At 40.1% G+C, this 17,977-nt stretch overlaps 1 protein-coding gene across 1 annotated transcript in view; it reads right to left on the bottom strand.

Moving 5' to 3' along the window:
- Nucleotides 1-17,977, bottom strand: part of LOC133124153 (neuroligin-4, X-linked-like) — a 72,705-nt gene that overhangs the window by 9,042 nt on the left and 45,686 nt on the right. Inside the window, exons 3-4 of the mRNA XM_061235102.1 lie at nucleotides 8,939-9,124; nucleotides 2,620-3,409 (exon numbers count right to left, since the gene is read on the bottom strand). Coding sequence (XP_061091086.1) covers nucleotides 2,620-3,409; nucleotides 8,939-9,124 — 976 coding nt within the window. The remainder of the gene's footprint in view (nucleotides 1-2,619; nucleotides 3,410-8,938; nucleotides 9,125-17,977) is intronic.

Raw genomic sequence — 17,977 nt, 5'->3', positions numbered from 1 at the left:
TTGAACGAAGTCCGAAATGACCTATTGTACCTTTAATACCATAAAGCTGGCCAACCAAATCAGTTACAATTCTAGTTATTGTAAGAGATCATCAGCAAGTTACAAGTAACAAGGCTGTCTGAATGTCTAAAATGTCTGAGAAATGTTAATATTTAATACTGCTGCTCAGTACACCTTCTTGAATTTTCAGCAAAATTACATACACCTTCATCTCAGTAAATAGCCATGTGTATGTATTCCATGTTAATGTAAAATTTCAAATCACAAATCAATAGTTGAGAATCTAATGAAGACATACAAGCTCCTTCAGCTGAGATATGAAGCCATTTAATTGGTGGTGGACTACATTTAATGCACAGCTGGTGCAGACAGACTTGCACAATGTGGCGTCCAACACTGCTGGCTGAAATCAGCCCCTCCCCCGGGTATGCTACGGCCAATTGTGCATTATCCCAGCAAATTATCACAGACTCAATCAGGATTTCATTCCAGACCACGAGAATGCTTCACTGTACTATACCAAACATATAGCCTAGGATGATACTCAGCCACAACAGAGAACATTGCAGTTATCAGAATGGCATCAAGCTATGCAAACAGTCTAATTTGAATGTACATTCACAATGAACAGATTTCTGAGCTGTTTTGCACCATTCATTTGTGATTGCTTTTCTTGTTTCTATTGACAATACATATGACTGTTACCTCTGTGTCCCAGAACTCAGATGCTGTTTTCCACTAAGAATGATGTAAAGAATGTGACATAAAGGAACATAAATTCTAAACATTCAGAGATGTTATGTAATTTGTAAGATAATGAAAAAAGCCATATTTAAAACAGATGTATTTTGCATGTACAACAAGTCTTAGGAATTATCATAATTTGATGGACACTGCTTTAACATCCTGCTTATTAACATGTCTGCTTCCTTCTAAACACTGCAGACATTGGCAGTTAAACGGTTCTTGACTTTCTAATCTGTTTTGTAGTGTTCAATGGTGTGGATCACATTGGAATTTTGAGCTCTGGATGGTTTTCAAAAAAAGCACCGACTTCAAGAGGTGAAATCATTTTGGCTGCACGTCTGTCAAATATCTTGGCAGAAGAAGCACTACAAATGTTACTACCAGTCTGCACACCAATGCAAGCTGTCAATACATTGTCTGCTGTGCTTGAATCAATTGGACATGTGCCACTTGTTTGAGATACAAAAGCATTGTGCCCATTCAAGCTGAAGGGGCATGTGCCCCCTCAAATTTTTGGATGTTTTCAGACTTTTACACTTATTTTGTCATACGGTACACATCATGAGGTTTCCTGTGTTGATCTGCACCCCGCTACTTGTGCAGCTAATTGGTTAATTTTATAGAGTTTCTCCCATTTTCTGGGCAGCTGCTTGGCTCCTTCCATATCTTCCCTACTGCATCATGATCAGAATTGTGCACAGTTCATAGAGGCATTTCAACCAGCCCTCATTGCAACCAAGGGGTAGGGGACAGGGGTAGGGTTTCTATATATTTTGTTATGGACTCATTCACTCATATGCACAGTAAATACAGTGGCAAGAAAAAATATAGTGTGATATTCATCTAAGTTACAATAATGAACAATATGTTTACAACACAAATGATCATATTGTTCTTGTCCATATTAAATACATAATTCAAACATTCACAGTGTAGGTTGGACAAAGTATGTGAACCCCTAGGCTAATGACTTAGCACAAACAAACAACAAAAAATCTCAGACCTACAATCAAGAATTGTTGTTTTGGTTGCAAAGTTATCTCAAAGTGTTTAAATATTCATCAGTCCACAGTTAGACAAATTGACTATAAATGGAGATGATTCAGTACTATAGCTACTCCCTTGAAGTGGGCACCCAGCCAAGATGACTCCAAAGGCACAATGCAGAATGTTCAATCAGGTAAAAAAGAACCCTAGAGTAACAGCTAAAGGATTGAAGGAATCATTTGAACTGGTTAACATCTCATGTTCATGAGTCTACCATATGAAAAATATTGAACATGCATGGTGTCCATGGCAAGACACCACAGAGGAAGACACTGAAAAAATAACAGCGATGCGCACCTTGACACTCCACAGTGCTACTAGGAAAATGTTTTGTGGACTGATGCAACTAAGGTTGAATTGTTCGGGAAGGGTGGCGGTCTGCCAGTTGAAGCTCAGTAGAAGTTGGGTGATGCAGCAGGACAATGACCCTAACCTGAAGTAAATCTACTACTGAAGAGTGCCGTTCATACCAGAAATCCTAAGAATATAGCTGAGCTGAAACAGTTCTGTAAGGCAGAATTGTCCACAATTCCTCCTGAAAGTTCTGCAGGTCTGAGCCGCAGATCCTTGTTTGAGGTTACTGCTGCCAAAGGTGGTTTGACCAGTTGGTAAATCACTTACTTTTTCAACCAGCACTGTGAATGTTTAATAGGTGTGTTCAATATAGACGTGGAATATTATGATGATGACTCATCGTTCTTTATATACAATGTCATGCCATAACTTGAAACAAATTTATTTACTCGATTTTATTTTATTTTTTTCCTTGTACCTGGTATGTTCTCACATCAGAATTCACAGTAAGTAAAATATAATTGCACTTACCCAGTTTTGGCAAAGTTAGTCCAATACGTCATGACTACAGCACTCAGCATAACATCATTCTTGGAGAAATTGCAGTTGAAGAGATCTGTGGGCCCAATCATTGGGATGCCAAACACATAAGGGACCTCATCTCCATGGGCCGAGTCTGCCCAGCTGGGCTTCATGTCACTTTGGCAGTGATGGTAAAAGGCATAGAAGTAAGTGGGTGAGCCATACTGAGCATGAAGGTCTGCGGTGGCTACCGCTGGTGCCACCCACTGGTGGTCAGTGAAAAGCGCCACCAGTGTCTTCCTGCGAGTCTCGGGGTTCTCCTTGTCGGCCCAGTCTGTATACATGAACTTGATGGTCTCTCGAAGGGTGTCCTTCCCCTCTGGGTACCCGTACAAGTGATCGACAAAATCAGACACAGCAAAATCAAAATCGTTGGCTGAAACACCATCTTCGCTGTCAACAATGCCATCCACAAATTTAAATCCCTCCCCCTGGTTGACGCCAAGCATGATATCGTAATTCAGAAACTCCCCCTGCTCCATCAGGATCTGCGGGTCGTCCGGTATTACGTCTCCATCGATGACAGGCCCAAAAGCAATGTGGTACTTGGCAGGTGTGATATTCTGTTCGATGAGCTCCTTGTAGTTCTTGTTCTGAAGGCATTCAACCAAGTCGCTGGTGTCCAGCATGTTGCAGCCAACCTTCTCCGCCAGCATCCGCGTGTATTTGGCGGGCTGGTAGTTAACTGCCCAACTGGAAAGTGCTGTTCCACTCTGAATGATGGCTTTCTGGAAAAGATCTGAGAAAAACAAGCGGTAATTAATTAACAAGCAGATGACACAAGTTTAACATCATTTGTATTCACTCATCCACACCCATAAACAGACATACACTTTAGTGATTTGTGACACACGTGATATTACACTGAGCATTACCGCCTGAATCATCTCTGGGTTCTGCATATTGTTGGAGCGATAAATTATATTCTTAATCACCTGTACACAAATACAATTATGAAACATTCAAATTCAAAAGCTACTTTAAACAGTAGAAATGACATATAAAGCATGGGTCCAAAATTATTATTCTGTTGAAATAATTCAATACAATGATTAATGTCCTTATTAAGGTATACATCGATGTATTCCGTGTATTCAATTGTCATGGATTTAATCTGGACTGTGCCAGTGCCAACCGTGGCTGGCAGCCCTGCAGGGGTGGTGCACAATTGGAGATAGTGTCATCCATGGACAGGAGAGTTCAATCCGCCAGCAGTCCCCGCTGGTCTTTTGGGTGCTGAGAGTTTGCTTGTCAAAGCTGCCCATTAACTTCCCAGGTCAATTCAAGCTGTGCCTGTGGGCTGCGGTGTGGATGGATGTCTACACACGTGAAATCTGAAACTCTCCCTGCTGGACTGAAATCGGTTGCAGAGATTGCTACAGCTGTAAATACAAATTGAATTGGACAGTCCAAATTACAGAGGGAATAGCTCAGGCGAAATACAGGGCTTGACATAAATTTCTTGGTCAATACCCCACCCCCCCTCCCAAAAAAAGAGGTGATTGGACAATGCCATTGCATGTACTGCAACTGCTCAGCTAACTAACCTGAATAAAGTGTGTCTGCGTGTGGGTGAGAGAGAGAGAGATAGAGTGGCAAAATCTTGCGGTTTTAACCCCTAGTTGCTTCAAATAACAAAGAAAAGTATGCACCATTCTTAACTACCATGTGCGCTTTTAGCACAACCTACCTTTATCAAAACATGTGCTTCAGCATTGTTTAAATGACACAATTGCCGCATCCTTTTCCAGGAATATTCTCCAAGTGTCAGTGCTGAGAACTAAGAGTAAACTACATCCACAATTTTAAATAATGATGATAAAAAATGCACAATTTTGTGATGCAAAAAATATTTTATTCATATGGTATTGGGCATTTTGTGAATATAATTCACATATTCACATAATTCTTATAATAACTTCAATGTTGATTTAATTGTATTTTTATTTTATTTTTAAATCGCAATTCCAAAATACCAGTATTGGCGGTGGGTCAATAGCACCGTATGCCACCGGTTAAACCGAATACTGCCACAAGCCTACTTCAGGCATCCCATCTCACCCGGAAGGTCTGGTAGTCTCCCGGAATTTGTTACCTGCTCCCTGACACCTATGAGTTGGCAGAAATGTCCCGCAAGTTTTACATTACAGCCAGACCCAAGGTCATTATGCCACTTATACAACGGCTTACCAACAAAAAGGACAATTCTTATATAAACATTTGTTTCAGATGTTACTGTGACTACCTGATTAAGACAAGGGTGTAACTATGATTCCCTGTCACTCAAGTTACCTAGTTAGCATTAAGATTCAGTTTGATTTTAGGTCAAATGGGCTCATAGCATGTTTGTTAGAACCACACTTCCTGGCAAGTTGAAGCTCTGTTGTATGCAATTTTGGCTCCTTCCACGCCTCATGTGGCCACTAACCCTATATGAAGCTCCAATCTTGAAGATGGAAAAGCTGGAGAGAATGATCAGCTCATACACAAGGAAGCGGCTTGGTCTTCCCAGATGCCTCAGCAGCACTCTATGGCAAAGGAGTCCTAGAGCTACCCATTTCCAGTCTCTCAGAGGAGTACAAGTGCACCAAAGTAAGACTGGAGATAATGCTAATGAGTCGAGTGATCCATTTGTTGCCCAAGCTGCCCCCATCCTGGCTACTTGGAGGAAATGGACCCCATCAGAAGCAACCAAGGAGGCAAAGGCAGCGCTCAAGCACAAGGACATCATGGGCCGAGTGCAGCAAGGAGGAGTGGTCTTGGCCTTGGGACCAGCACACCAGCCTGGAACAAGGCCTGGAACAAGGCTACTATACACCAGCTGGAGGAGGCAGCAAGGTGCGAAAAGGCCATCACTCAGGCAAGGCAAGGGCAATGGTTAAGATGGGAGGAAGTGGAGAAGATGAAGACCTCCTGGAAAGAGCTGTGAGAAATGGACACATTCAGAGCAAGCTTCACCAGCAAGGCTGCACCAAGAATATCAGCCAGTTGTATGGAGGAAACACCACATGCTCCCTTTGCCCAACTCCAGCAACACTAAAACACATCCTGGTGGGCTGCAAGACCAGCCTCACTCAAGGCCGATATACCTGGTGGTACAACCAGGTGCTACGCTGTCCCGCAGCAGGGCGGTGTCAATGCCCTTCCTCCCCCTTCATCCTGCTGGCTGGCAACAGCATTTGTCCGGGAAGGTGAGGGGCAAGCCAGACTCGCTGCATCAAGACCAGACACCAGGCGGCTAGGCGGGGCACACGATTGGAAGATGGTGGTAGACTTAGGCCAGAGGCTCTGCTTCTCAGCTGAGATTGTGTCAACCAAACTCAGACCAGACCTTGCGAGGGAAGGCCCACCAGCAAGCAGTCAAAGACCTCTCCAGAACTGCTGAAAAGAGTAGTCAGTGGCTCTGGATGAAGAGACTCCACCTGGGCCCTCAAGTGAGTAGATGACATCTAGGGGGTGAGCCCGGGATTCACTGCTGGACCCTCTGGAGGTGTCGTGGGCGAAACATCGAGGAAAGAGGGCACTTGATGACCCAGAAGATGCCTTCTCTCACTTGACCACCCTGCAGGGTTTAGGCAGCAGTATGTCTCACATGTGCAAGTAAGGGATATTAACATCTAGTCCTACATAGCAGATCTGTTATCATCGAAAGCTATCTAGCCAACTACTGAATCATATTCAAAACAGGGGCTAAACTAGCAAATCAATCTCACAAACTAGCTACAGAACCAACCGTGCCAGTGTGAATTAAATAGGCTATGTTACTAAAGGCATCTTTTACTTTTAAATGAGGGGAATGATTCTGTAGACCAGCTACTCCGTAAGCCAGCGATTAGGCTAGCTACACTATACAGTCTTTCATGGTAAATGGTAAATGGTTGGCATTTATATAGCGCCTTTATCCAAAGCACTGTACAATTGATGCTTCTCATTCACCCATTCATACACACACTCACACACCAACGGCGATTGGCTGCCATGCAAGGACCCAACCAGCTCGTCAGGAGCATTTAGGGGTTAGGTGTCTTGCTCAGGGACGCTTTGACACAGCCCGGGCGGGGGATCGAACGGACAACCCTCCGACTGCCAGATGACTGCTCTTACTGCCTGAGCCATGTCGCCCCATTCATGCACATTATGATTACAGAAATGCACAGTTCAGTCATTTTTAAGAAAATATATCACATTCACAATATTGTTGACACCTAGTTAAAGCTGAATCATAGTGTGTGCATACATTCATGGGGATAAGATTACTAAAGCAACAAAGAAGGTCTGTTAATTTTAGTGAGCAATATGCAATGTTTTTTTTCTTTTCTATTTCAAAAGTAGCTAGCGAGCAAACATTCTTTCATCACTTTAGAGATACTGTTGCTGTTATCAGAACATTGCCCTGTTTATTGAACTGAAGGGCAGCAAATCACTCAAACATAACACCATAACCAATGATACACAGATTCCAGAAAGCTTTAGGACATTTTTATAAAAATGGGTCATATAATGCCAGGCACTTACTGCTATCTGCACATGCACGCTCCACCCACCAAATCATATCAAAATCCAGTGACTGTAACAGTATTTCATGCTTCAGTGAAATTGTATACACATGTTGTTATTATCTCTTAGAATCAAATTTGTGTCATGTACTTTGTCATGAATTGTTACATTGGACTTCCATCGGACTTCCAATCGGCACACTGAAGTTGACTCACTCAACACTGAAAGGGAGACATTGCCTCCTGAAATCATTCTCTCTCTCTCTTTCTCTCTTTCTCTCTCTCTTTCTCTCCCTCTCTATTAAACAAAAATAAAAAAAAATCCAGTGAGCAGCAGTTCTGCAGACAGAAACGCCTTGCTAATGAGAGATGACCAGACTAGTCAAAGCTGACTGGAAGGTGACAGTAACTAAGTGGATAGGCTACAGTAGTAGAAGTCTAAATAAATCTAACCAAGTGCTTGGTGAGTGCCATTCAAAATTGTTTCCCTATATGTTTGAACATAACATACAGATTATTAATCACAAAAACTATGTTTTAAATTAAATGTTTGCATTTGATGAAAGCCTCAAAAGACAGGAAATGAAATGAATCACCCCTAACGCTAACATCGGCCTGCTCTCCATCAGCACAGATCTCTGACAATATGCCACAGCCATGTACAATTTCTACTTCAAACAACATGTGCTGACCACTGGGCAGATTGTTCAAGATTCAAACATCTCAATCAATTCAAATCTTATAGTAGCGCACTGTAACATGTATTGGAAATTTTGCATATAAACTTATTTTACACTTTTCTAAAGCATGATTTATTACCAACAAGTCCAATGTGTCCTCTTTGGGACCACGTATCTTGTATCACTGTTTCAACATAGCTTCCCCACAAACTGTCAGTACATAACATACAATTTTTATGATTAACTAGTGTGATTAATTGATAGATTGTGCAATAAAATGTATGTTGTAGAGTATAGTGTATATTGCTGTGATGTCATTCATATAGGCCTACTGCATGTCCTTCTGGTGTAGCAACAGATATATAGCCTCCAGCATGTACGTATATGGGCCTATAGATAATTATTAACATTTGCCCAAAAGTAATTGACAAATTAAACAAAGTTATGGCTAACTACTGTGGATTCACAGTCACTCAATGATAGGAATACATTTTATAATGCTGTATGTAATATATACAATTCATTTTGTATCTGTTAATAATAATATGGTACCATGTTAATGCTATGCAAATAATTGAATGAGCAATTGCAAACTGAATATAAACTACAGGGCTGTAGCATGTAGTCAACGATCTGTGCTGATACCTTGATGGAGAACACCAGTGGTGTATTGTGGATATCGCCACTGCTAGCAGGGTGGTTCGGCACGATGCGAGGTGGAGTGAAGTCTTATTTCTCCATTTTCATTAAGGATTCTAATAATTCTGGAACCTACTAAGGGGACCAAAAGTAATTGGACAGTTGGCGTCTCACATGCTTCTGAGTAGTCAGGCATGATTCAATAGTTTCCTTGGTGCAGGTTTAATAAAGCTTTCAGTATCTAGTCTTGATTCTAGGCTTTTGATTGCCTTTGGAGTCTGTTATTGGCGTTTGTCAACATGAGGCCCAACGTTGTGCCAATGACAGTCAAGATGCACAGATTGTCTGGAAGGATTACTACATAGTTACTGGTTACTACAAGGAGGTAATACATTACAGTGGGTGCTATTACTGGCTCCAGAAGCTCTTTAATGCTAAATTCTTCATGCATACCTTCTGAGTAGTGGGAGAGTGTCAATAAGCTCACACAGGAGGCTCCAGCACCAGACCCAAATATGGTGACCCTCTTGGGATCCCCTTTGAAAGCCTGGATGTTTTCTTTGATCCATCGCAGTGCTTGAATTTGGTCAAGCAGCCCGTAGTTGCCTTTTGCAGCCTGGTCCCCTGTGCTCAGAAAACCTGATAAAAAGGAAAAAATACATTTAATTAGATGTTCTGCGACAGTGAATAAACATAGCTGAGCCACTAATCAAGGACAAGCGCAGCTCTTTAAAAATGATTGGCTTACTGATTAATGATATGTGTCATAATCCTGCCTCATCATGCATTTTTTTAAATACTGTATGCCTGTAGTAAATGTACAAATTAAAAACAAGAACATTCACATTTTTTGTTATTTTTTTATGAGTGAACTTCCCTTTTAATAAAGTACATTCTACCAAATATATTTTACATGGCCCTTATATAACATATTCAGAGGTCCAAAAGGTCTGAGACCACATAGAAAATCTGGGGTTATTTTTCATGTAACTTTCAAATGAAAATCACTTCAAAGCTTTGCAAGAACTACTCGAAGACCAAAGAAAAGCATGCTGGACAATCCAAAATCACCTGACCTCATCCCCACTGAACATTCATGGGGGCACTTCAAGACTGACAAAAGCCAAGCATTCAGTAACATCATAAGATGCTCTTTGGAACATTGTCAAATAATGTTGGCATAACATGACTCATCAGGCTTTGCACGTTGCCATTAAAGCACAAGGTCGACATACCAAATTAATATAATTTTTTCAAAGATTCAACTTATCACTCAAACTTTCATACTGATAATATAATTAGTGATGGAAACATTTGTATTCAATTACAAAAGAATGCAAAAATAGAAGCATTTCACTCGTGGTCTCTTGGACCCCAATGTATGTTTAACAAAATTTTGCATACTTATGCTATTACTACATGTTATTGCAAATGCTAGAAGCCCTTTGGTTAATTTATATGAATTGTACAGTATATAGTCTAGAAATTAGCTTTTTATTACTGCAGTGTACCAAGGACCAAACCTTGTAATTCAAATTGTAAACTGTAAATTTTGACATTCAGGGCCAGATTTACTATAGAATTGCACTTGAAATTCTGTCTGTGCTAGGTAGTAAATATCTACATCCGATTAACTACACAGTCACAATGAGTCAAAGTTACAACTTGGATGTGATTTGCACATCACTAAACAGGTAAGCAATAAGGTAATTAAGCTGACTCTTAAATATCCATTCAAAGTATTGTAATTGACTCTAATAACACTCATTTCAAGTCAGACATAAATTCTGGATGTCAGGATTATATGGGTGTGGTCTGAACTGCCTCACCACCCCACCTCCCTCTTAAACTCCTCCCAAAATGTACCACCTACAAGTGAATTGTATTGGAGAAGGTGAGAGACTGGGAGGTCAGTAGAGGGGATAAGAGATGAAAAATTCACACAGAAAGACCCCCTGTCAGGATTCGAACCCTTAACGTTGTTTAAGGTGCTGATTGCTTTATCCCAGTGTTTTACATAGACTGTATATAGTTTTTTTAATACTCGCCATTTTTCATTCATTTTGAAATATATCCTTATTTTACACTCTTCTGAATGGAAAAAGTTATGAAATGACGTTTCGATGCAGTTTTGGCTTTGCATACTCTGCTGTTAGTATTCTGTATGGACTCTGGCCGCCCTACTGGACTGTTGTAGTATTGTCTGTGTTTTTGTTTGCATTTGCCATGTGCTTTTGTTTCTTTTGTCCTGAACCCCGCCCTCACCTGCCTCTGTCTGCCACACCTGCTCTGTTCATTAGCCTGCTCGTTGTTCTGATTGATTGCTCCCTGTCCCTTGTTTTCTCCCTGCCAATGAGTTGTTCCCCTCTGCTATTTAAGTTCATCCCTTAAGTTCAGATCTTGTCAGATCGTACCCAAGAGTCTGGTGAGATATTATGCCTGTTTTTGCGCTGCCTGTTTTTGCTCTGCCCTCTTGTGCTCTGCCTGAATATTTTTGGTTCTCTATTTAAAGTAATTTTCTGAGTTTGGATTTGAGAATATTTTTATTTCTCTGTTTAAAGTGACTTTCTGTGTTTGGATTTTTTGTGCTTACATTTTTGATTCCTAAGTTTGGCCTTTTTTGACCTGTCTGCTCTGGAGAGAAATAATAAATTCTTTTTTTTGCCAACTGCATTTGGTCTGCACCTGGGTCCTTATCTGCAAGTCCTAACACTCTGCAATCTGCACTCTTCCTGCCACAAGTTCAGCCATATCTATTCTCACAATTTGCTGTCATACATGGATTTTTCTATCGGGATGAATATTATTTCCTTGGTCGGACCACTCCCTTCGTCTTTTACCAGCATTATGTTGTGTGAAATAATTTGTGCATTGCGTGTCTTTTCATTTCATAATCTACGGTGGTGTTGCTTGGCTACAACTAATTCTCATCTCTGGTGTTTTCCTATGCTGTAATGTCATTGTGATGCTGTACCTTGCAGACTATTAACTATTTTTACGAATCCGTAAATGAATGTTTCTTCGCTACTTGTGTCTGTTTGCTTCATATCCATTTCTTGGCACCTTGTATTCTGGATCTGTAAGCATACCATATTGTTCTGGGTGTCTCCCTCCACATAATTACAAATGAGGTTGTTTTGTTGCTTTTATTGTGTAAGTAGGACCTGGTCTAGTGAATTGGTAATTTGTCATTCTCTGCAACTGCAACAGAGCTGCAATATATTGAATGTTTTTGTGCTGAAACTATTTCCTTAGCGTCCTTGTCCCTCAGTGTTTTCAAGTCTTAAATTAATCCAGGCTCTGTTCCGTATATGCAATGAGATTCAAAATTGTGTGACTGAACAATTCACACAGTAGTTTACCAGTTCTATAACATTAAAGCTTATTAAGAATGAAAAAAAAAAAAAGAATTATGCATTTTCCAATGCCTTGGAAGGAAAACCACAAATAGAAATAAATCCTGACCTTCGCATATCTGCATTAAGTATAAACCAAAATACTCCAGAAGTAGCTCAATAAATTCATCTGCGTGTATAAGCTGGCTAAAAGGAGCACCACCTGCTGTTTTATTGTAAGGCTTTGTTAACACACAATTTAACCCCCAGTATTTACAGTATTTATTGTGCTGTAAATAGGATCCATAAATACACATTGCTGAGCTTCCCAATTCCCCTGTAAGCCCATGACCTCTATGTATCTACAAATGCATGAAAAAACATTGTAACAACTCACCCACAGTACTACTCAACCTCTCTCATTTGCAATTACCTATGAGATGAGACCTTTTTCAGTTTGTATTTCAAAGCTTGTTAAATAGAATTGTTCAACGAAACTTTTTCCAAGAATTATGTATAGATAGACAATCTGTATTCCAGGGAGTTTAAGTAAATTAGCCTTGCAGAAGAAAATGTTGCCATCGCCTTGCTAAAGGGAAGACGAATCAAACCCAGCAATAGAACTTTGGTCAACTCTGTTGGATATATTTGATTTTGATCTTTATTGGTCATAGGAATACTTGAGGGGAATATTTAATCAAACATAAAATATATTAGTAAATTGTATATGAACTAGCATTAGTGCTGAAGTGCTGATGCACTTCTAATAACTTGCGCAGAAACCAGTCTGCTGTCATCACCTTCCATTTTCCTTCTGACAGTTGAATCTCAACCAAGTTAAAACAAACTGGGTATATTGATGGTGTTATTCACACAGGGCCTGAATTCAATCAACATTTGGCCCTCACAAACTCACAATTAAACACAATAACTTGTCTATTTCATCACAAATAGTGCAATATTTCAGCAATTGCCAAAATAAACTCCCAAATCTGAAGCATACTGACCATTTTATCTTCATAGATTAGTGTCTGACATAGTTCTGCAACTACATTTCTTTCAAAAACAAAATGCATTTCCAAAGCATTATGTTAATATGGTGATATTACACTTTGCATAATTTTGTGATTTCCATTGCTCTCCACCCATTTACATACTGAACTAGGCCATTGCTCTTTTGGAAGGATCAGTCACTGGTATTTATTTATTTATGTTAGTGTATTCAGAGATTAATCTGGCTGCAGCACACAAGGCCAGTTCAATTCTGGAAAAAAAAAAGTGGACACTTTCCACAGCCCTCTGATAATCTAGGACTCAAGTCAACCTGTGCATGCATCAAGAATTTGTTAACAAACTAGTCTGAATATGTTAAAAAAACTGCAGCGAAGCCCACCAGTAAAAACGTAATCTGTGTTCTGCAAAAAAGTGCTCAGAGGTACGTATTTGCCATGAGACTGGGTAGCAAAAGATACGAGACACGAGAGTGTGAAATGCATCATGCTTCTGGTAAGCACCCACTGAGAATCTGTCGCTATCCAGAGAGTAAGGCGGGAGAGTCTTGAGACTGGGGGCCTGCTGGGTGTCTCATGGGGCTGTGCATAATTGGCCATGGTGTCAGCCAGGGAGGGAAGGATTCAGTTGGATGGCTGTGTAATCGCTCATCAGTGACCTCAGCCGGTGCCCACTGTCTGCTTGCTGAAGCTGCACATGAAGCATGGTGCTTGTCTATGCTTCCCTTAATTGATAGCAGAGGTTGCGGCAATGAGTACGGCTGGTGAACACCACTCAGCATTCCAAACTGGGGTAAAATAAATTATGACGCAGTAACTGCACCGTGTTCTTGTGTCCCGATTACGTCAGCTACACCCATGCAGATCAAAGCAGCTCAGCATGAGAACCCCAATATACAGTAAGTGAGCCTGTGAGTCACTTTTTAATGCACTGAATGCCACGCAGTGTACCATAGGAGAGCTTGGGCCAATCGGAGGAGAGGTGGCTCTCTCAGTAAGGACAAATGCAAACCTGTAGGCATGCGGGTTTCCTTGGAACCCAGACAGCACAAGAGATCAGAAGACAGCCTTGTCTTGCCCCTGGCACCTCAGCTGCCTCTTCCCGGGATGAGCTTGTGAGGGCAAAGTGGATGAAGAGGAGCGTGGCCCTTGGTACTTATATTTAACAGATCCATTTTGTCATGGAGGGCTAGAGGAGGCAGCTGGCTAGGAGATTACAGACCCTTTGCAGCACACGGCCAGCTCACATGGGCACAGTGGAGAATGAGAGACAAACCCCAGGCACGTCAGGTGTCTGCAAGGAGAAAATGACTCGGGACCCTTTCGAACAGACACTATGGTAATTAGTATCTGTTTATTTTCTACCTTTGTTAAAACCAGCTCAGATGTGGGAGATGATTATGTGGGCAGATTAGATGGTCAGTTTTGTGTGAATGTTCTATGAATTTGATCAAAAACCATGTCATCATCAATGAGTCAAGACTTAAAAAATAAATTAAAAACCAAAAAGAAAGACAAAAATGAGGTGACCTATTTTGACGGCGCAGATGTTGTCAGCAAATGCTGGCACTGATCAAAAAGCGGCATGTCAGAATTAATTTCTAATGATATAAAAATGACGGATTTACCTAGGGAATATGCTGAAGGTGTTCAATCTGTTTATATTTTTCATCTATTAATGATAAGAAGAAAGGTTCAACTAAGGTGAGCAGTCTGATCATGTAGTGAGACATTTTGTGCAGTAAATTTGGTACATTTTCACCTGCATTAATGCACAGAGATACCTTCCAATCTTTTGATTCCTCCTGAAACTATTTGATGGTAATCTGTATCGAAACCTGACATCTGTATAGATTCAAATAACCCATAGCATAATAACTGTATCATTTCTGTTACGCAATTGTATTAAAGCTCATGTCATTTCCTCTTTGCACTGCAAAATGTCTATGTTCCTAATGAATCAGTCAAAGAGGACCATCTGCAGTGCATTCACATGGTACTAAGAAGGACTTATCTTGCTGAGCACAATATTAATAGAGGATCTGCGGTAGCTTCTGGCAAAATGTAGGTCACCTATTAGTTATGGAAAAGACAGCTCTGCTGTTAGAGAGACAATAACATATGAACTATACGTGGCATGGTGGCCATTTGCACTGATTGAAATGATGCTTCTCTGAAGGTTCTAGAGCATTGCTACTCATCTGTTTAAAAGATTACAGGACAGTCTCCATTAGTTTAAGCAGCTAGTGATGGATCAGTATAATAACAGCTCCTTTAAAGAATAGTGTTGTAATTGTACACTCTTTCCTGGGTTAGGAAATTGAGAGATAAAAACAGAACAATAAATCAACTGGAGAAGTTAATGAATGACGACCAAGTTTGCACTTGAACATGGTCTACTGTTTTAGCAGAGGAATTTGATTAATTGAGAGGGGAATAATATAGGTAATGTACTGCCTTTCCAAAAATATCTCAAGGTCCAATGTAAAATACTTTAGATGTGTATGGATTATTTACAGAAAATTTAAGGGTTTAGTCATTACAGCATAGTAACACTTTTTTTAAATACACTGGAACTGTGCAAATTCACAAGAAAAATTAAATATAGGACCTTTTAACCCCTTAAGGATCACCCATTTCCTTAATACAAGCTTGAAAATGACATACACAAAATAACATGTTTATTACAGTAACCCTTGGGGGTTTGCTTTCCAAAAGCCAGAATTATTCTACATATTAGAAAAACTAAGTTACAGGTGCGCAAACACAGTGGAAGTGGAAACTTTTTTTCTTACTGAAAATTTATTTTGTATTTCAGTGGATACAGATGCTCATGGCTGTGTCTGGTGGGCTTTGAAACACAATAGAACAATATCCCTTTCAAATTTAATGACAATATCACCAAAAATGAGCATTCTGCATAGTTTTTTTTCTAAACTTTGTCTAGGCAGGTTTCTGGAGACTCCAAAAGGACAAGTATAGACTAAATGCTGTTATGGGTCGTGTATGAGGTGTAAAATACTATAGATTGCGTATGTCTTCCATTTAGACTTAGTCATCACAAAACATATTTTTTGTTGTAAAACATCAACATTTTTAGGCATTTGTTTTCCAGCATGTAACTGTCTCAGTATGCATACTGAAAATGAAAGGAAATTGATGGCAATAAAATCTTAGTTATTTTTTGCAAGCCAAACAAACAGTACACCACTGGAACCATAATTTAATTAGCTAAAATGCTACTCAGTCATCACTCTAATACCATAATCCTAATTGACTGTACGATTAGCAAAATTTATACTGTTGGTGATTGCTTACGCAGAGGGACATTGGCTATTCCATATGACTACGTTACTGGGACTGGTCAGAGAACCTTGTAGTTGCGCGGACCCTGTTCCAGAGAGCCAATACAAAATGTAGATAATTGCATTGATTGTCATTCCCACTTGTTACCTGTGTATTTAAACCCCTCTATTTATCTCACTCTTTGCCAGATAGGCATGTGCTATCGTCGTATTCTCCAGCTTTCTGTCTGAGCTCCTGTGCAACCTGTTTTGTTTTTGACTTCTGTTTTTTGGATTTCCTTTTTGTTCCGATTTGACCCACTGTGTTTGGACTCCCTTCGGCTTTTCGGATTTAGATTTTGGACTTAGTTTCTGTTTGGATTGTCTGTTTTCAAACCTTTGCCTGTGACCTTGACCATTTTCTGGATTATCCTTGTTGTACCCATTTGTCTGGAAACAAACCTTTGCCTGAACTCTCGTTTATGAACTGCCTAATCTCTACCATTACTGTTTGCTGGTTATCGACCCCTGTCTGTCTCAACTGGTTTGAAGTTATTAAAGACTTTAATATTAACTTCTGTGTTCTCACTCTTGGGTTCAGTGTTCTGGTGCCTGACATATTCTATCGATGGTATTCCGAGTTAGCATGTTTTTGGAATGATAAACTATCGTGGATTTCGTTCACTGGATCTGTGAAAAGAACACTGACATTACCCAGATTTGTGTAGCTTGTGGGTTCCAAAAATGCAGAGAAAGTGAGGTCCATCCCACATTACAAAACAACTGTTGTCCCTAACACAATGGCATTGTAAAAAAGCTAATACAGATATAACCGTGAGTTTTTTAAGAAAGGATAAATTAATGCAAAATGAATGCAAAAAATCCCACTCTGGCCTGAATATGGGCCGGTGTGACTTAAGGGGTTTAATGGAAACCATTATGCATGTGAAGTTCCAGAGATGTACACTGCTGATCAAGGACATTTCCTTTTCATGGTGCAATTTAATTACATCATTACATCTTCCCCTTCACCAGTATAATTCCCACTGCTTTTCAGAAAAAGTGTTTCCAACAGAAACCTCATTAGGTTACAGGCATATAGCAGATACTCTTATCCAGAGCAACATACACAGTATACTGACAATCCATTAATACAGCTGGATGGTTGATGAAGCAGCTTAGGATAAGGAACTGCTCAAGGACAGTGTCTTACAGAGGAATTGAAACAAGAAACAAGATCAGTTCACTAACTATTATGCTATATTGCTGCCCTTTTAAAGTACTCCTCTGCATAAAACTATTTTAATTTTTGACTGTTTTAGTTGCGCTGAAAATGAGTGCTTGAAGAGACGGTACCAGTTCAGAATGTTTAAATGTAACACGGATATCTTCTTGGTTGTGCAAAAAGTCGGTTTTCATCGCTGTTTTATTCACAATGCTGGAGCGAGGAAGGAAGCAGGAGTGAGACTTTACTAAAAATTAATTATAATTATTCTCCCTTCACCCTCACGGGATCGGGGTCCAAAACAACAAACTAAAATAATAAAGGCAAACCAAACAAAACTCTAGCTGTTTCAGCTCTGTAGATTCTCCGGTCTTTAGCGCACACTGATCTGCTTCCCGTACAGCGGTTCCCCGGTCTCAGCCACCGACCGTGGCTCCTTGCTACCTTATAAAGCTGTTACTGCTATTGTGTTGGACAGTAACATAATCGGAATGCCTTCTAAACATCCACTATTCTAACTGACAGAAAAACTATCTGAATTATAAGACTGCTTTCCGCACAATCCTTGTGTGAGGTATTACTCTTCCTGTACATTAAATTGCAGTCGTGACAATGAATTGTAAGTAAACATACAGTTT

The sequence above is a fragment of the Conger conger genome, chromosome 3 (assembly GCF_963514075.1).
Source record: "Conger conger chromosome 3, fConCon1.1, whole genome shotgun sequence".
Classification (NCBI taxonomy): domain Eukaryota; kingdom Metazoa; phylum Chordata; class Actinopteri; order Anguilliformes; family Congridae; genus Conger; species Conger conger.
Note: the sequence above shows the minus strand (reverse complement) of the source record. Positions and strands in the feature narration are given on the sequence as shown.